Source organism: Grus americana, chromosome 16 (genome assembly GCF_028858705.1).
Source record: "Grus americana isolate bGruAme1 chromosome 16, bGruAme1.mat, whole genome shotgun sequence".
Taxonomy (NCBI): Eukaryota; Metazoa; Chordata; class Aves; order Gruiformes; family Gruidae; genus Grus; species Grus americana.
This window is the reverse complement of record NC_072867.1, coordinates 7,434,935-7,455,803: the sequence shown is the minus strand read 5'-3', so window position 1 is coordinate 7,455,803 and position 20,869 is coordinate 7,434,935. Positions and strand designations below refer to the sequence as shown.

The 20,869-nt window shown below is 39.9% G+C and overlaps 1 protein-coding gene across 1 annotated transcript; it reads left to right on the top strand.

The window, feature by feature from the left end:
* The first annotated feature begins 10 nt into the window (after positions 1–10).
* Positions 11–10,002, top strand: SNAP29 (synaptosome associated protein 29). Its single transcript, XM_054844524.1, has 5 exons — positions 11–490; positions 2,005–2,201; positions 2,942–3,027; positions 4,083–4,187; positions 5,870–10,002. Exons 1-5 carry the CDS (start codon positions 278–280, stop codon positions 6,025–6,027), a joined length of 759 nt encoding a protein of 252 aa, XP_054700499.1. The 5' UTR covers positions 11–277; the 3' UTR covers positions 6,028–10,002.
* Positions 10,003–20,869: the final 10,867 nt, after the last annotated feature.

The window sequence follows — 20,869 nt, the reverse complement described above, 5'->3', positions numbered from 1 at the left end:
GCGGTGGTCCCTCCCGGCAACTGCCAATCCTCGGCGGCGCTCCGGCTTGCTTGCCCCGCCCCGGGGCGGTGGTGCGGTGGTTCCGCCCAGCGCGCGGCGGCCTGTGGGTACGAGGGGCAGCGCTGGCCGCGGCCTGAGGAGAGGGGTTCGGCGGCGAGCGGTGGGGCAGGCCCGGCCCGGCTTGACGTGACCGCTGTGAGGAGCGGGGGCTGAGGGCGCCGCCTCCCCGAGGCGCTCACCGCGGACGCTTCCTGCGCGACCCGCTGTCGGTGGCACCATGTCGGCCCTCCCGAGGAGCTACAACCCCTTCGCCGAGGACGAGGAGGAGGCGGCGTGGCCGGCGAGGGGCAGCGGGGAGGCGAGCGGCGCCGAGCGGCAGCGGTACCTGCAGCAGGAGATGCTGCGTCGCTCCGCCGCCACGGCCGACAGCACCGCCCGCTCCCTCTCGCTCCTCTACGAGTCCGAGCGGATCGGCGTGGCCACCTCCGAGGTGGGTCACGGCCCCCCACGGCAGCTCGGGGGAGGAGGAGGCGGGCGGGCCGAGAACGGAGCCTTCTGCCCCGGGGGCAGCTCCCCGAGGGGCGGCCTGCGCCTGCCGCGGCCGGCTTAAAGCTCCGGATGTGTGTGTGTGTGTGTCTTGTTTTCCCTTTTTCCCCCGAAACACCTCATTTTAGAGTTACTGGGTGTTGCGGAGACAACGCGTTCCTCTGTGTTATTGCAGGCTGATTTTCTGGGTGGAGACGGTTTGGGTTTTGAGGAAGAAATCCTAGTTAGATCCTCTCTGTCTGATACTGAGACTAGGACTCAGCTGTGTCTTACTGAGTCTTATTAATGGCCTTTGTGCCTGTCTTTATCTGACTGAAGAGTTTTCAGCAGTTCTCTTGGTTGAATGAAGAGCCTGCCCTTTTAGTTGTTTGTGATGTGCTCGCTTCATCCCGATTAATCATTTCCTTCATTCTTCCGGCCTTGTTTGAGAATAGAGTTTATACTCAGCAATGTCACTCATAAAGGTTTTGTCCGTTGTGTCACCTGCTAATGGGATGTTGCCTTGAACGTCAGTAATGTGGTTGCCCAAATTAACCCGAGAGCATCCACACGCTGCAGTAGGTTCTTGTGCTGAAGAGGGTTCTCAGTGGCACCTTCTGCAAACTTGTAGCCTCGTGATTTGTTTGTCCAGAAAAGAACAAATGAGGAATCAAGAGTTTAGTCTTAACACAGAGCTCATGGTAAAACTTGAGTTGCATGTGTTAGCTGCTTTATTGAGGGAGAAGAAAGAATATTCAACTAGAATTCCCCAAAGTTTAGAGAGAATGTGAACACAAGTTCTTTGTTTTGCACTAGCATTAGCTGCGGGCAACTTTCCTGCCAGGATTAATCTTTGGATTACTTTGGAATAGTGTTTGTGCTGCTGAATTAGAAAATAACATTACTGTATATATCAAAATTTCTAAATCCTGCAGTGTTAGTATTAGCTAAAAGACTGTTCCTGCAGTATGAAAAAATTCTATTTGTGTTTATTTCCTTTGGTTATTCTGTTTCTAAATTATCAGGAATATCCCCGTAATGTGAAAATAGCATCCATTCCCAATGAAGCTGTCATTCACAACTAGAGATAGTTCTGCCTGCTCATTTCCCTGCCATAAACCTTTGCATTTTCACTACAGCACCCATCTGGTGCCATGCTTGCTTCATCAGGAAGAGATACAAATGTCAGCCTGATGAAAGGCCAATACAGAAAATTCCTGGATGCCATTTGTAGTAGGTGTCAGGAACCTGGCATTGTGTAGTGATGAGGATTTTATAGCTGGGTAATACTGTGCCAGACGAGCAACTCTTGATTGAAGTGCCCTGGAGGAAGAGGAGTGAGTGAAAAAGGTGTATGCCTCTAGAAATAATCTACACAAATGAAGGAGTGCCATTATTTTTCTTTAGCGTGTCTGTTAAATATGTTTGTTTCAGTTTATCTTGGCTTTACTAGCTTCTCTTTCTGTCAATATCTGTTAGGAGCTTGTACGTCAAGGAGAGGCACTGAAGCGCACAGAACAGATGGTAGATAAAATGGACCAGGACTTGAAGACTAGTCAAAGGCACATAAATAGCATTAAGAGTGTTTGGGGGGGCTTGGTGAACTACTTCAAAGCCAAACCTCCAGACAGCAAGCCAGAGCAGAATGGAACCCCTGAATATTATGCTAACAGTAGGTAAGTAAAATAAACATTTTACTTGGGACTTACTTCCCGCAGCATCTCTGAAATGTCACCAGAAAATCAGAACTTAAAAGATCTGTTGATTCTGTCAAGTAAACTCTTGAGATGGTGTCTAGCTCCCTTTTTCCTTTAACTCTGAGAGAAGTATTTTTACTTTTATTTATATTTGTAGTGGTAAGAATAACTTCATTGCAAATTCAAACAATTACACAAGTTATTCTTCAGTCTTCTGAATTATCATGCTTATTTCAGTCTTACCAGGAAATCATGATTTGTAGTATTGATATGCTTCCAGTTAAATATTATGTGTATTCTCTAGCTTCTATTAAAAGCTGTAAATAAAAATTAATTGCTGTGAAATTACTGTGTCTTACAGTACTTGTCTCTCTTTAGCTGAGAAACTTCTGTAAAGCCTGGTACTGCTGCATGGATTGATTTCCTCCTCCCCTTCCCCCTCCATCCTCTGCTAGAGGAGAGGAGTAGGTTGCCTCCAAGACAGAAGATACAGTTTTGGTTTTGATGTCAAAGTTTCCATATGCTATTTTCAGCACTAAAGCAGCCAGTTCTGCTTTCACTGAAGACAAATGCTAATTGTTCATTTTAAAGGAAGATTTTGCATCAGGTCTAACAAATTTGCTGCTTTTGTGTAAAGTTGATACCTGTTCTGTTTAATGGATTCAGAATGAGGCCTGTGGACCATAGAAATGATTTCTTTTTATTCTCTTTATTACTAGATTAAAAGAAGCAATGATGTCTAGTAAAGAACAAGAGTCAAAATACCAGGAAAGTCATCCAAATTTAAGGAAGCTAGATAATTCAGGTTTGTTAACTTTATTTTACGCTGAATGTCTGTCAGCAATGCAGGGCAAACTTGCAGAGCGGTGAAGGCAGAGACCCCTCAGCCTGCCCAACTGCTGACTTGCAAATCTCCAGACATTAGGCAGCAACGTATCCCAGCCTTCATGGCTTTGAATTCTAGGGAATTGTTTCCCTTAAAACTCATTATACCCATACTGAAGATGTGAATTTTTTTTTTTTACTTGGATACAGATTTTATTTAGCCCTTCCCCAGGGGGATTTATGCAATATCCACTGAAGACTTTAAAAGCACCCGGTGCTTCTGTCTGCACAGAGGAGACTGTCGCCAAGAATCCACCCAATGTGCAGGCAGCCTTGCCCTAGGTTTGCCAGAATGTTAACTTGCAGGTTCAGAGGTTCTCCTTTTTAACCATCATTTGTCATAGTTTTCAGGAGTGTTTTCCTTGTTATTTCAAACATGGACTGTAACCCTTCGTACTGAAGTCATTACTTGATTCACACAAGGAGCATACAGGGTTTGGTCTTGTTCCCTGTTCTCACAATGTGTTAACTTATGTGATGACTTTTATCTACAAAGTAACTGTTCCTTTTTAAAGGAAGGTTCAATTATTCAGTTTATTAAGAGTGAGAAGGAAGCAGGATATCTTTATAGTTGTAGTTCTGTAAGTAAAGAAATGCTTTTGGTAATATTTATCTCCGTTCCACTCCACATAATATTAGAAGTCTGTCCAATAGAGGGCAGAAATAACTCTCTGGTGGCCTGACCTGAGAGAGTGCTAACTGCTGGTAGAAGTTACCAGCCCACCTGCTTTGTTGGTTGGGTGGCTGGGTTTTTTCTTTTTTTCTCTCAACTGCCTAGTAGAACTACAAAAGCCAGTCCAAAAGAGAATAATTGTAGCTTAATTGTTCATCTTGAGGGGTGCCCTATAGATAGTGGTGTTGGGACTACTTTTGACAGCTGTGGTCAGACTAATTTTTAATAGCCCTTCTAAAACTGTAAAGCCTCTTCTATCTTTTTTTTATTAAATAATATTCTGTATTTTATATTCTTAACAGACAATGATTTCAGCAAAGCGGATTTAGTTTCTTCAGTGCAAAGGGATTCCTATCCAAAGAACCAACACCTGCGAGCTTACCACCAGAAAATTGATAACAATTTAGGTGAGTGAGAAAATTTAAGCTTTTTGCTGTAATACAATTTTCAATTTTTGGTTCTTAAGTCAGAGAAAATTACTAAGTAATATATTGCCAACAAACACTTTTTCGTTCAGTTCATATGTGAAATTTGGTAATAATAAAAAGTAATTTGCTTGTATTCTGCATTTCAAAACTTATCTACATGGCAGAATCCAAAGTTTGATTGAAATGTACATTATTTGAATGATAGAATGCTGTGGGGGATGTCTGTGGGTCAACTACTTGCAAATATTAATAATAAATCTGAGTTAGAATTGTGTTTCATGTGAAACCAGCTAGAAACAAACTGGCTAGGATGCCTGGGATCGTATAAATCTCCTGTGGCCACTGATATGCTGTTGGCATCAATACTTCAATTCTTCTGCAATGTGCTTGTGCTTTAGAAATAGTTTTTGAACTGTCTCTGGACAAAGAGACCTGGGGAAGAAACCCCACACCAAAAGCATGAGTCCTCTTAGATCATAGATTGACAATAAGAAAAACACTCTTACCAAGTGAGGATATGCTAGCAAATCTGTCACTTGAATGAGGAAATGGTGCTGAAGTATCCCACAACACTTGCGTTCAGGATGTGAAAATGTTTCTTTGACTAATCCTGTAAGTTGAGGGGAATATCACTGGGACAGCAGCCTTATCTCCATCTGTTCTGAAAAATCTTACTAAGCAGGTACTAGTAATATTAATAAGGAAGTACTGCTTTAAATTGACATCCAGATCATACCGGTATGAATACTTACTACCTCTTTTTCTAAAGCAATTGACAGTTAAACTCAAATATTAAATTGTACATCAGTTTGGACCCAAAGAATTTACACTGTGTGCAGCCTTTGAAATAAATATGTTTTGCAGAAAATAGAAGACTTGAAAGGCACTAAGTATTTAATTTGTGAATTTGCTACATTTCTTTTATTACTTCCTAAAACCATTCAGCTGACTTTCTCTTCCTTTGTTCTGTAGCTTATATACAAAGTGCCTGTTTGCTTACATGTGTCACTGTTTAGCTGACCTAGAAAGAAGAGATTAGAAAGAAATCAGAAAGGAATAAATCAAAGAGAAATACTCAAGCATAAGAGTTTGTGGAACCACATTGGTTCTGCTCTCAAGCTGTGCAAAACTTAGTAGCCTCAGAAGCATTTATACTAATCGATCATGCAATAAAATAGTCTCCTTGTAGCCAAATTAGAAAATGTGGAAATGGGATTTTTCCATCTATGTTAAATAACTAACTGCTTACATCTTCAGTGTATTGACAATATCTCTGCATGAAGTTTAAAGAAAAACAAGTGAGGTAGTGAGCATACTGTGTATACTGAGCTGAGAAAAGATGCGCCCAATTTTCTATAAAACATGTTTAAAAAAAATAAAAACTACATTATAGAGTGTGTCATTTTATAAAGATCCATTTTGGTTTTAAGCATTTGTAGTTAACTTGTAATGGAAAAAAGACAGAAGTGATTATTTCTGGTAGTAATGCAGTACAAGTGTTAAATAAATTGGTGCTTCCACTATTGGAGAAGAACACTCAGACTTGAGCAGTTTTAACTAACATTTTCTAACCCAGGGTTTTGGAGAATCCTGATGGTGTCCGGTTAAACATTATGCTTTATACTGCTTTGATTCCTGATGGTCCCTCTCTTCGTTGACAGATGAGATGTCTTCTGGGTTGAGTCGTCTGAAAAACCTAGCTCTTGGTCTGCAGACAGAAATAGATGAGCAAGATGATATGCTGGATCGGCTAACAAAAAAAGTAGAGACACTGGACATCAATATTAAAAGCACTGATAAAAAAGTCCGACAACTTTAAAGGATTTTTAGAAATTTTTTTGTCCAGCGTCAGTTCTTCTTGGATGTCTTATCTCAACCAATCTCTTAACAAATCTTGGACAGTATCTGTTTCTCTTTTTGCAGATGTTATTGATTTTGTTGTCATTAAAATTGCATAATCTTAAGTGCAGCATAATACCTTAAACTTCTTCTTAATGTACATGGGAAAAGTGCTTGTTGAGTAAAATCTCTAAGCACTTGGTAAATGCTTTTGTGCTGGATACCTTGCTGAATTGTACCACTGTGCGTCTTGCGTGTGGAGGAATTTGCAATCTACAGAGCTTCAGTGTCCTTGGCCCAGGAGCTGTGATGAGAAAAGTAACTGCATTTTGCCTCTGTTTTGGGGAGGGGGCAGGGGGAACGGAATGTGCTGCTTTGTTCGGAACAAACGTTGCTAATTCTGTTTACCTACAGCTATTTTAAATTCTGAAAAAATGTCAATTTCCAGCTGTAAAAATAATTCAAAGTGACTGTTCTCTGGCATTTCTAGGGCTTAGGGAACGAACTGTTCTGTGTAAGTTGTAAAATATCAAGGGTATCATGCAGTAATGATAATATCCTGTGCATGTTCCCTTTCCTAAGATGACTTTTGCCAAATGGTGAATCTGCGAACTGTGGATTTTATGTTTGGGTCACTAAATGCTATCGTCTTTACAGTATTTTCAGTAAAGATCTCTAAGGGTATCTTACGGTCTGCAAGAAATGTTGATTGACAGTGACCCAAAAAGTTTGAGCAACAAAATCAGCGCTTGAAAGTATGTGCCCTTAAAGATTCTTTTGTAGAAATTGTCACTCTAGGCTTATTTTCTGCTTTCTCAGCTTACTCAGTTCACTGGTTATTTGAAAAATAGCTTCAATTTTAGAAGTTGGTCTGATATTGCACAAACAGATCATAGGAGATTGTTCTTTAACAGTTATTTCAAATGTGGTTAAGGATTGAGCAGATGCTGTATTTTCCTGGGTAACGTGACTGTTTTTAAGAAACTCAGCTATACTTCTGCATTGGCTTAGCAGGTATGAAAAGTTCCTGCAAATGAAGAAAAGCTCAAAAACGTTTTTGAGTCTTTCAGATACAAGTTGGGCCTTCCAATTTGTTTTATTCTTTTGTAAGTATCGCTGTAGAACAAACTAATTACAATTCTGCTCCAGCCCAAAGACATGACAGCAAGAACTTGCTGTCTGTCTTAAACAAGTGAGTGGTTTCTGTTTGGAAAGGCCAAGGGATCTGTGTCAGTATTGCAACACTTGCTATCGCAAATGACAATGAGTGGCTAAGAAGAGATAGTTACTTTTCTGAGCTGGTGCCACATTATTTTGCAAATTAAAGGAAGACCTTGGTGTTTAGGGCTATCACGCTTGTATCCTTCATGAACATCACATCCACAGCCTCCCCTTTCCTTTTTTTTTTCCCCAAGGGATTTGTTAAATCCAGCTCACTTGCTACAAAGTGCACCCATTTGGTAAGGAGATAAAAGACTTGAGCCTTTCTTCTTTGGCTATGTTTCCTGAAAGTTCCCTTGTAGAAAAATAAATCACTAAAAAAAGCTACACTTCTTGAACATAGTATTATGGGGAAAAAAATGTTATTTTGGGGGTTACTAGCAAAGTAGAGTTGTGAATTGGATTTAAGGTTGATGTTACTGATGTCATTGATTTTGGTCCCTAAAAAAAAAGTGTTTTGCAGGGACATAAAACTTTGAGAGCTATTGAGTACCTTTACTTTTTAATTTTCAGTTTGTTACTTATGCTCATTTTGAACCATAAAAAACCTTATAGCAGTGAACATGAATGATATGATTTGTTGTCTCAAGATGGCTGATACATTTACTTAGTAAATGATACAGTCATTAGTTTTCAGAATGTTAAGTAACTCAGTGAAGGAAAATTGAAATTTTGATTATACTTGGTTTAGTTTCTTATTTGATTTTCCCCTTTTACTAAAGGGTGAAAAGACTTGTATTTTTTCATATCCCAATGCTGGTTAACAGAAACCCTTGCATCTTGGAAAGGATGTATAAATTCTCCCCAAAACTGGGAACACCAAAAAATTGCATCGTAATTAATAACACTCCTTTTAGTGTGAAGTTTGCCTTCACCTGTATGCAACTATTTCACAACTAAATCTTTTCCAGAGTAAGACTTTGGTAACTAGGAGGTATGCTGAGACTTTCTCCACTAAGTTGTGGCTAATGGAGGAAAAATGGAGTTGGAGGATCTAGCTGTGTTATGTGTAATAAGAAATGTGGAGCTTGAATCCAAGCAAAAGTTTTTGTTTGAGTGAAGTGTGTTGCCTTTCTGATGTAAGCTATTCTGGGTTTTTTAGTCTAAATTATTTCACAAAACAAACTCAAGTTTTTGGTTAACTGTTTAATTGTATTAGCCTTACAAAATGTTTACTGCATCCTGGATATATTTGCCTTTGAAAAACACAGGCAGGGAGGAGGAATTAAAAAAAAAAAAAAGCCCTATTTCTGCCTTGAGAACCTCATGATCTGAGCAGACTAGAAAACCAGGATCTCAGCCATGTGGAAGTTATATACAGGTCTAACTTCTCATCTCTTCCTACCATCCCATCCACTGTCCCAGCAGTGTATGTCTTCGCTTAGACTTTCCTGTTCTATTTAATATTGTTGGTTTGGTTTTTTTAATGGCCTTGTTTTAAAGGATTATTTCCCACATTAGATTTGGTCTGAGGGGGGGGAAAAAAGATTGTGCGTGGGTATAAATGAATCTCTGCTACAAACTGAATTCCCTTCCTCATCTTTCATACAGATACTTTATGCTGATAAAGACCTAAAGCCAAACTGACATGAGGAGACAACACTATTTTGTAATAGTGATGAATGTTTGTTGTTCGCTAGAATAACTCTCCATCCCACAGAAAGGGGAAATTTAAAGGAAAAAATCCACATGATTTTTGCCTTTCCAGGAAATCTCATTTTGCATGTGTTGTGAAGGACTTATTTCAGGAGATTTCCTTACTATTTCCTGAGAGTTTTATTTATTCTTGGATACTGTTGAAAAACTTACCTTGTGTAGGGTATAGGACTTTCAGAAGAAATTTAATTTACACTCAAGCGCTAACTTGATAAGTTAAATGATTTTTGCCTAAATACTTATGTTGACATAGGAATTGGTGTCCTTGCAGTAAAGTAACTCTGGTTAATTTTATTCTTATTGGCTTGAATAGAAGCTTAATATTAAGGTCAGAAGAAGATAGAAAAAAAAAAAATCTTCTTTATAAAAGGCAATTTCCTTGCTTCTCAACATTTGCTAATAAATTTTGAAGAGGTTTTAAACACTGGGAAGTAGCATACCCTTTGTAACCTAAGAGGACATGCTCTATAAACAGCAAGGAAAAAAGTGAGAATAACCAGTATCTGAGTACCAGATTCCTAGGTATATTTTCTTTTTAAATTTTCTGAGCATTGAATTAAATATTGTAACAAATGATGTGTAGCTGAATTTTAGTCTGTACAACAAAGATTTGTTGCTCTGCTATTGGCCTACTGAAATCATTGGGACATGGTATGGTGTCGAGGGGGTTTTAATGTGTGATATTTATCTGAAATATTTTGCCGCCTAGTAGTTTCTGTGAAGTGATGTCATATATTAAAATGGTGAAATAGAAAATACTTTCCAACCACTCTGCCTTCTGAACAAACAGATATTTGTAGGCATTTTTACAAATGTAACATCATACGGAGGATATGTTTTGACGTTGAAAAATATGAGGCTTAATGTTCAAAATCACAGGTAGTGATTACTTGTGTCTGGCTTTTTTAAATCGTACTTTAATTCTATGCCACCCAGGTATAACACTTTTTATACGAGTCAATTAAAATATCTTTTTCTTTTATTTAAATGCTAAATTGAACTGTAGTTCAGCAATTTAGGAGATTGAATGAAATGAGTATTGAATGGTAAGATGGTCAATAAAGGTGCTTATTGTTAATTCAGAGGTTTTTTGCATTTATTTCCCAAAATTTTTGATTACAACTTCATTAACACTTATTTCCCATAATAAGATCTGCTAAAATGCTGGACCTACTCTGTTAAGTTTGTGCCAGAATGGAAATAAGTTTGCAGCTGGTGGGTTTTGCTTTCTGAGAATAAAAAGAGGGTATTAAATTACATTTCTACTTGACTCTTGAGTAGATTCTTTTAGATCCTGAAAGAGGAATGAAAACAGGCGTTTATTTTTGCAAAACTTTAACTTGTGATAATAAAATAATTCAAGATGTTGCTTGAAAAGTAATCTTGCCATAGTGCTTGGTATTATCAGGAATATCATAAACAGGGTGTGTGCATGAACAAGGCAGACTGAACAGGAGTAAGGCAAGAAAAAAAGTACAGTCTTAAAAACTTAAACCCAACAGGTATGTAGTATTCCTCTGTGTTCCCGAATTTGGTGGTAGCGGAAAGCTTGACCCTGACCTTCAGTTAGCTTCTTACCTGTATGTGAAGGGAGGAACTTGGCTTCTGAATTTTTTTGTAGTAGAAAGCAGATGCTGTTGGAATGAAGTAGCCCCTTGCTTCTGCCTGCCCCCTTCCCCTTTTCCCTGTTGTTGAAAAGAGGTTTGGGTTTAGGTGGGAGTTCTACAATTGTCATTTCATTTTGGTAGGTGGTTGGTTGGTTTGCTTCCAAATAAATATATTACATTTTCCTGAAATGGGAAAATATGAAGAACAACCCCATTGGGGCCAGAGCCAAGGACTTGGTAAGGCTCACTTGAAAGCAAGCACAGAGGTGCCCCAAGAATAAACAGACTGCCAAATCGGGAAGATCCCTGAATGCCAGGCAGGGTTTTCTAAATACAGTGACTTTGGAGCCCTGCCTCAGCTATAAAAAGTCTAGATGGATTGTGACTTTACTGTTGGCGAGGCAGAACCTTCCAGAAAATGGCCTTCCAGCTCTAGCTGTGGGTATTTTGGGGAAAACAATGGACCTCCTCGGCATCTTCATTCTAGATGATCCTTCTTTTTCCTCCACTTTAATTGTAAATCTGTTCTTTCTGTTAACGGATAGCAGTCAATGCCAATGGTGAGCTCTGCCTACAGATCAGCACTTTGAAAAGCTGCTAGAATTTCTACCACTTGGAAGAAGAGACCTTTGCCCAGCTCCAGTGTGTCTTGCAGCCTTGCGGGGTCGGCCGGGGCAGCAAGAACATGAAGTGTGCCACCAAGGCCATGCTGTATGTATTAACCCTTTGGTGTTGAAAGAAAACGATACAGTTTGGAATGCGTATGTCGGGTGCTGACAGCCCTAGAGAGTGGGAGACGCTGCCCAAAAAAGTTCGTAATTTAAGAACAGAGGTGTTAGAGCTGTTGGGAAAAATGATACAGTTTAATTATTTTCCTTTGGTTTTACTCAACAAAATTTCTTAATGACATTACCTATTTTGTAAAATAGGTAAACTCTAGGTTCTTAATTCCTGACTCTTAGTCTCTCCCTACATTCAATCAAGTTATTAACTAAACAGTTTGCTTTGTCTCACTGAACATTTCCTATGTTTTTCCCAGTTTCTTCCTTGCTCTTTCATCCTTTAAATTCACCCACTGTCCATCCTATGGGAAAGAAACAGCTAACGGAAGAGCTTTTCTTCAATATGCTCTCATCAGTGTATTAATTTTGCCAGTCCTGATTGAGTTCGAATTATGGAGGTACTAAAATCTGGCTTGCTTGCCCCAAGATTTGAGCCCCAGATTTCCCTTAGAATTTCTGGACAACCCCAGTGTTTGCATCTACTGTTTGTAAGCGAGATGGTGTTTACTGGTTAGTACATCTGGGTGCCTTTGAAAAAGAATTCCTGAAGGAATTCCCTTCCTTGGAGCAACTGAAAAGGGTGGTGATACAGTGTGCTCTTGGCTTCCAGTAAGATCCACAGTAATGTTACTGCACGCCAATGCTCACAACATCAGATCTTGATAGTCTTAACCTTATCACCCTATTTTGACCACTGCCTTGTGTCTGGATTGGCCAATCTGTTTACATCTCTGCCCACTGGTCCTCTTGAATGATGATGACAGGATGTTCCTTCCCTCTCTGAGGGAAGTCTCTGCAGAGAGGCAGTCAAGAAATCCAGCAGTACGATATAAATAGTAAGGTTACGAAACTGTCATGTAAGAAAGCAAAGGTTAAAACCTGATTGAATCCACCTACCCACAGAAAGCTTTGTGAGGGAGGGACAGTGTCAGCCAGTGTTTTTCCTCCTGGAATAATGTGTGTAGGATGACCAGAACTGAATGTCCAAGGACTTGTTCTTGGCTTTCCACAAAAGCCAAATTACTCTTAAAAGGCAGGAATGTGATGGAGACTGAGACAATTCCAGATTCAAAGTTCTGCAGTCTTCTGCCCTGAAAATATTTAGGCTGCTAACAACACTGCAGAGGAGAGCTGTGAGTCATTTTATCTGCTTCATTGTACATTGTTGTGTTATAGGCTGTTGACGTTTCTGACATTTATTTTTATTCCCAAAGCTGCACGCAGTAATATAGTAGACAGGAGCAAGCAGTGTTTGTGGGTGCTCACCCTCAGTCCCTGCCTTTGGGGTTCTCCTCACCTCGCTGCGTGTGCAGAATGGCAAGAAACAAGTCAGTGGCAATGCAACAGCCTGCTTTGCTATGGCCAGCCTGCCGCCTCCCACATCTCATGCTCAGTGGTCAGTTGTGACTGAGCCAGATAGAAAATATTCATTAGAACATACTGTATTGTGATATGCAGAGAAGTATGTCCTTTCCTAAACAAAATAGTTGCAATAATTCAGTGATGGGTTAATTTCTGTTGGTATGTGTTTAGTAAGATCTAATGAACTAAAACTGGACTGCAACATTAAGCCAAGTGCAGTTCAGAAAACTAGCTAGTTTTGGGGTCCTGTTGTCAATGCACCAACCTTATTAAGCCACAGAACAACTTTAGTGTGCTACAAACTGGCATTTGTGGCACAGGAAAAGTAGCCTTGTTCCCAAAAGACATAAAAATGGCCTTCTAGATACAGAAATGCTTTAGCAGGTCTGCTTTCTCCCTCTCCTAATGAGGTGGGAAGGTCCTCCCAGTTGAGCAAAAATAGCACAGGGAACCTTTGTGCTGAATTATAGCAGAAAATATTAAACAGATTCTTCTGCTTTTTATTCCACACACTTGATGCTCACTTGAATCAACCAGAGGAATATCCTTCCATACCAGTATTGTTTTCAGAAGTCCATGTAAGTTGTAGCCTGGCTCCTCTATCTGACTACTACTGACTGAAAAGTTTTTTTCTTTTCCTTAGCCATATCCCTCAGCAATTTCATGTGCCATCCAAGCAATGCATTCATTATTGAAATTTGTGTGATTTAATAATTTCCTGGCACAATGATTCCAAAACACGTGGGAGAAAAAATGGAGAAGGATTTTTTCCATTTCCAGGTGTTTATTTTATTGCCTGAATTCTCTCTCTTGACCCTTTTGAATGGCTTTTTGTTGAGCTGCATTTCCACTGCTTGTCCAGCACAGTGTTTGAGAGAGGCGGTGTGCTCAGACTGTCACCCTTGCAGCTTGAAGGGGGTGGGAAGGAAGCTCATTCTTAGGAATCTGATGTAGCTGACTGTTCTAGCTTTTCTGACTTTGAATTTCTGGAGCTTTTTTTGTTTCTGTGATCTCCAATAAGCTAAATAAACACTTTTTTCAATTGCCAGCTTTACTAATGAGTGTTTGAAATGCAACGTTGAGGCCTTATTCCCCACTTGAGCTAACATGTGCTGTGCTGGGTCTACAGTGTCAGCCTGCCAGAAGCCCGAGGGCTTCACCTGTGCCCAGGCGAGGTCAGACGAACAGCACAGCCAAAGCAGCTCTTCACCACGCAGTACGGCAGCACGGTTTCTGTCTATCATTGGACACCAGCAGCTAGTGGCAATGGCAGAGCGGGGAGTTTGGGCGCATTAGAAGGCGAGAAGCTAGAGCCTTAATTTAAGAACACACTCAAATACGCACCTATTTCTTCAGTGTGTTGAGAGTCACATTAAAATCTTCCTTATATATTTGCAGTTAGGCACACGTAGATGTACTTGCTGGGACAGTCTGAGTTAACAACCTGCGTGAATCTTCAGGAAACATCTTTGCTTCCCCAGGTGTCTCAATGTCAGGGTTATGAAGCCAAGTCCCATAAGAACAATTTTCATTTGGTATTTGAGAGAACCATTGATTCTGACTTACCCTTCCTTGAAGCAGTGATAAATAATGGAATTAGATAAGATTTGGAGAGAGATTTGTTAAGCCTCTACAACCTTGTTACATATCTGCCCAAAAGTGCTTAAAATGAACAGTCTTAAGAAAAGGAAGGGAACTTCTGATGACAGTCTTGGATGCTCTGTCATTGTTTAATGGTTCAGTCATCTGTAGGCCATGTAGTATAGCATAATGTAGTTTTATTTTGACTCTCATCAACTGCTCTGCTGCTTTCGTACCTCTGTCTGTAGTATGGAGTGACTGGAAGATTGCCAAGTAAAGGAAAGTCTGTGTGTGAACAGCCGGGAGGGATAATATGTAAATCTGGTGGAAAGAGGCAATTAAAGGCAGTGTTGAGATATAATGGAAAATAGACAATATTGAGCCTCATCAGAAATATCAACATAAACAGCAGCTACTGTACAATGTCTTTGAAGTGAACTTTGTTGCTTTAAATAACTGCATTCTACAGAAAACAGACGGATTATGAAATCTGTGAGCAGACTTCCAGAAAACAGTTTGGTCTTCAGGAACATGTCCGTGTTGACGTTCAGCATATCCTCCTGGCACAAGGGGACAAAAGGCTGCTTCTCCCTGCTGTTGTATTTACATAATACAGAGAGGAGCTGGAAAGTTGGATTACATGCAAGCCAAATATAGCTGGAAATAATACTGCATGTCATATGTAACTATGAATGGAGATGAATGGAGAGGAAGCGATATCTGAGATCAGCAGTATATTAAATGCTGCCTTGTTGCTTCGTAACCCAACACCAATGAAATGAATCGGGAAGCCTGACTAACGAGAGGGACCGTGCCGATAGCTTACCAGAATCTTGGTACAACCAGCAAATCCAGCTGCATCATTTTTTGACAAGAGTGGGTGGACTGGGAAGGGACAGACCATTCCAAAATGTTTATATTACAAATGAGGACGGATTCAGGCTGTGTTTTAATCCTGTGGTCTACGTTTGACCATCCTTGTTTTGGAATAATTAATCAAAAAGCTTAACACCGTTTATACAGCCCTTTCTTCACTTGCTTTGTGAATGAGTATGATTGGTCACAGCCCAGACATTGCAAATCAAGCTCCTGTTTGCAGACACAAACTTGGCAATATGCATTAACTGAACATAGTTCTTGCATCAGGCAACACATTATGTGCTGTCTCAGTCACGTTCTGAGCTAGAAGAGAAACATGCAGATATTTAAGGATCTTTGGGAGGGTCCGTGAAAGTGGTTATTTCTTAACACTAAACTTGTTTCTTTCAGCTCTTTAGTTCTCCTCTTCCAGCATAACCAAAGAAACAAAAGAAGAGCTGCTAACAGTTATGTTTCGGTCTTCGTGAAATGGATGGAAAACACACAAAGATGACTCACTTCTGATGTGCTTGGCCTACAGAGCCTTACTCGATCCAGAATTTTAAATGCGTTCATACTAGACTCTCACTGAGGCAGAGCAAATGACTTGTGGAGAGCTAGGATGGAAGAGGGAAAACTCTGACACTGGGACTAGAAATCATTCCTTTGCTTCCTGGATGCAGTATTGCATGTGCAGAAAGAGGGAGGCAACTAAAAGCTACTGCATAACTGGACCTCCACACATTCTTTTTGAAATGAATACTGTATTAGATGACATCTTTCTATGATGAGGACCAAAAATCTGCAAAGAAATGTGACCACAAAATGCTAAATAAATAGTTTAACTAGCACTTTGATTGCTTCCCCTTTCATTTTTGTGTTTGCTAAAGATATTCTACATATCTGGAACAGCATAGTTAGCCAAAAATTAATGTCACTTTTTTATGTTGCAGGGCACCTCTTAGGCCTTTAGAAAGGCAGGAAATACCGAATACTCTTTAAATTCAGGAAGATCTTTCTAAAAAGATAGGTATTTCTAAAAAGATTAACTATACTCTAAAAAGATAGGATTGTAAATTCCCTCTGGTGCTTGTTAAGGCTGCCCCTGCACAAGAGGTTTTCTCCCTTTTTTTAACATCCCTCAGACAAGTAGTATCAGTTACACTGAAAGCGCTGGCATGAAGGGGCACAACTGTCTTAATCTCGTGTCACCTAAATTTTTCTAGTGACAGGGTAGCAAAAGTGCTTATATGTTGCTTCTGCTAGCACTGGTAGGATTTTTTTTAAAGGTCATTTAGAACTTTGATTATGAGGACTTTGAGGATGTAAGTCTTTGCTTACCTACATTTTATTATAGCTTGGCTGATTTGCTTGTTATTTTCTCAAAAATCTAAAACGTAGCAAACTTTTACGGTTGTTGAACCTCTCTGCGAAACATCTGTGTCTTGTGTTTGTATCTTGAAAATTCTAGTTAGGACTGAAGTTCCAGAAAAGCCAGTCTGTTACATTCAGGTTATATATGTCATTAAGAACCATGAAATGCAGAGAACTTCAATTAAAACCTGTTCCACAAACAATTTAAGACAGAGAAAGCCAAGACTGAGCAAGAAAATTAGGGTGACTTTTATCTTCAACTTCCTGAATTCCTACAAGCCAATAGAAAAAAAACAGCACCTTTGTGTTACATAAAATAGTATTACATGGTCTAATAAAAACCTGTTTTTGAAGGGGAAAACATAGTTCAAGAAATAATGGTGTTTTCAGGAGGGGATTTCTGAACCTGTCTTTAAAGTTAATGCAGACAAAGGTACAGATTCATAGAAAAGCAGGAATTTGGGCATAAAGAAAGGGAACAAAAATATTTCATGAACAATAGAATTAATTCAAGAAGGTGCAGACCTTGGTCAAAGATTTTTTTTCCATGATTTGGGTTGACTGCTTCATAGATTTGTCAGTAAGGGCTGAGCTCCCACTTCAGCCATTCCTGCTAAACGGAAGTCTCTCTCCACTCTCTGGCTGCCTATTTTCATGAAACTTGCAAAAATCGAGATTCTTTCAACTTATTCCTCTCCAACGCATATGGCTGAATTTGGCCAATGGTCTCAAAATTTGCTATGGTGAGGAAAAGGAGACAGGCAAACATAGGGAAAGCACAGTCATAAAAGATTTGTTCCCTTCTGGGGATGGGGGGAATTCATAGCTTATGGATTTAGAGTGCTTCTTTCCAGGATTAAGAGAAGGGGAAATATATTGTAAAGGCCCTATAGAAAATTAAAAGTCTGTTTACCGTCTGCGTGGTTTACTACTATACTCTAAAATGTAATGGGGTTTCTGCTTTTCTTGGCTTTATTCTGTTTCCTGGATAATATAATAATGTTAAGAAAATTAACACTGAGGTTTCCTTGTCAAGGGTCTATTTCAAAGGAAATCGTTAAAAGGCCCTAACAGTCTATATATTCAGCATTTCCCAAATCACCCCATTAATCTGCAATTAGAAAACATTGGCTCATTGAGTCTTGCTGTAGGACAGAGGTAATAACCAGAAGACCCCTTCAGGTCCTTTCCAGCCTTTTATTCTCATATCCTATTTGTGCACACTTACTAGTTATGCTCCTAAAAGATATTTAACCACTCAGACCATTTAGGCTAAGATTTTACTTGGTCTACTTCTAAGTGTAGCTTGGTTTCTGTCATTCCAGAACTGGTGAAATTAGAAATAGATGCACACTTGATTTATATTAGCTACCTTATTTCGTTCCATTAGTTATATTTTCAAAGAACATGTTCACCCTCTATCCACTTGATGAATGAGCTGCCAGAGAAAACACTCTGGAGGAATTCAGCATCTAAAAAGGTTGACGTAGGAAGCAGCCCTGACCCATCTGTCATGATTTTGAAGACAGACGTTGACTCCCATGCCCTTTATCTGGCTTTGCGTCACTGACCAGTAGACCTCTGTTTTTACAAGGCTGGGCTGGAGGAGTTGCAGTTTCAGCTAATATACTGCCGTGCAAGTAATTCAGCATCTGTGCTGCAAACCCTGGAGAACGCAAGTGTCCAGAGAAGTAAACGACTATATGAATGCACAGAGAGCATGAATGGCAGCACACTGCACAGATAGACAGAAATGGCTTCTTTACAGGGAAATGCTTCTGGGAGGAAAGACAGGCATATTGTTTGCAAGTTACAAGTAAATTATGTATCATCGTGGCATTAGCTCTGTGGGGAATCTAAAGACCTCCAGCCTGCACTGCTACCTCCTCTAGACACTTCTGTTCATTCTGACATTAAATGCCATCAGAATCTATCATCTCCAGCAGAGCTTTCCATGTGCAGGGAATACAGGATGGGGCTTCACATACCAAGCTAAATTCATAAAGTGACCTTTATCAAGCACATGTCAGGAGTTAAATCCACGATAACAGGAGATTTCTTTTAAATGCTAAGTGTGTACAACGACATTCTCCTGCCAGAGAATGTACTAGAGGGAATTTAAACATTAAACAGTTACATATTAAACAACTCAGCAACAGAATCTTTAAATTTCAAATAATTTCTTCAAAGACATTACATTTACAAATTTTACCAGTCTGCTCTCAGGAGCTTGTGCAATGACTTACAAAAAACACAGAAGAAACTCGTCCAGAGACTCAGAGTGCTTTGTATGACCCAGAGTTATGCATTCAATAAGAAGAACAGATAGGAAAAGGAGAATTGCATTCCAGGGGAAAAGACCATTATTGGAATGGAATCTTGCACTAAAATGGAGAATGACTGTGGGACATGTACAAGGAGTTAGTTCTGGATGGGAGACGGTGAGAGGAGGCAGTTCTTGACTCAGCAGTGAGGAGTCTGTTGGAAGGATTGAGGAGACAGACGGGAGGAAAGGGGAGGGCTCCACCGTCTCCAGGAGACAAGCTGGAAAGAAGTCCAAGGAGTGAGGGTGTGGTTTGAAAAACAAGGAGTACAGTTTCAAACTGGATCCTGAAGCAAACAGGGCAGTCAGTGAGGGCCTTGAGATGCATGAAATGTCTATTTTCTCTGTGAGAGACCAAATCAGAACTTTTGGAATTGTTGTAATGCTCTGTCTTTGCTGTACCACAGTCTTCACGCTGTGACTGCTGATACAGCATTCCTAAGGTTCAGATTTATCTGTTAGGCAAAACACTTAGACGGCGCCAGTCAGCATACAGCTGGGAACAGATGTGGATCAAACATTCTGCGTTCAATGCTGTCACTCGCATCAGCTCTCCAGCAGTTCGTAGTGGTCAGTCACAAGGATGTGCAAGTCCAGTCCACAGACTTTGTCACTTGGAGCTTTATGTGTTCACAGTCAGGTAGGTCTCCTGCTGTCAGCAAGCAGGTGCTTTCTCATATAGGCCAGAATATGTGCTAGTGCCTTTTTTTTTTTTTAATCAAACCAGAAAAGTGGACAAACATTTGCAAATTGAACACTTTTGTAGTTATACAGTGACTCGAACTGATGTTGTGGAGCAATATTCCAAGAGGAACACTTAAGAGAAATGTACATTGCTTTTCCAGTGAGACTTCCTTGGCTGATTCTGTGGGAAGAAGACTAGGAACATGCACAATACATCTAACAGTTTTCCATGTAAATAACAGCCCATCCAAGGCAAAAATGCAGCTCTTCTCAGGGCTGTTCTCAAATACTGAAAAAGAGCATCAGGCTGCCATCCATAGGAGGAGCCAGAAAACCAAACATCTGGAGGAGAGCAACCTCTGAAAAAATAGAGGAACATTTACCAGAAGCTTTTCCATTTGAGTTGTTGAAGCATTGTGAGGGATTACACCCTTCTCAGCTGCTAAGTGCTGTGGCTCTGCCTTTTATAAAGGAGGAAGAGTAGCAGTTAGATAATCAGAGGGGTACTAGCGCAGTGAACATTTAGAGACTTGACACCCTTTACATTTCCTTTTAATAGACAATAGACTGTAGGAGAAGTACCTTAAATAAGGCCAGTAGTGGCTTTCCATCTAGAGATCCCAAACTAAATATAGAAAATAAGGTTAAAAGACTCAGTTAAAACATACATGCACATAGCTGACTGTAGAGGGGTCAGTTGCTTTAGCTATGGAAGCTCAGCTAGTTGCAAAGTGGAGAAAAGATGGCAATATATTTTTCCCATTTTTTTTATTTGTGTCAAAATTTCAAACGCTACCAGCCAGCTCTTCAGAGCTGATCACACTTGTGAAGAATCTAACCCTTATGATCAGCAAAGCCAGGTGGTGAAAAGAACAGATATTTAAACACAGAACAGCATAAAGGAGGTATAAATGAGAAAGACATCAGCAGACAAAAGTGTGGCAAAGCACTTTTACATAAAGTGAGATGCTTTTTTTTACTACAGAAATTATGGGATGTTATAATTAGGATTTGGCCAGCTGGGAGTGGGCACGAAGCATTATATTATTAAAACTGGATTTAAGAAAAATAACAGAATTTTAATTATACTTTAAAAGAGCCTTGATTTCCTTAGCCAGTGATCTGTCTAGTTCATGTCAGCAGTCAGTGCCAGACTACTACAGGTGACCGCACACAGTATACAGTGATTTTTGTGCATTTCTAATTCTTGCTAATAAAAATATGTCTCTGAGACAAACCTGTTGTTTCTTTCCTTTGTCGCAATTTTCTTTAAAATATAAATGATATAAAAAGATACCTTATAACTGTGTACATTACTTAAGAGGTCCTACTTCATTTGTGAAATAAGTGATGAAAGTCTGTGGCTCTGTTTTG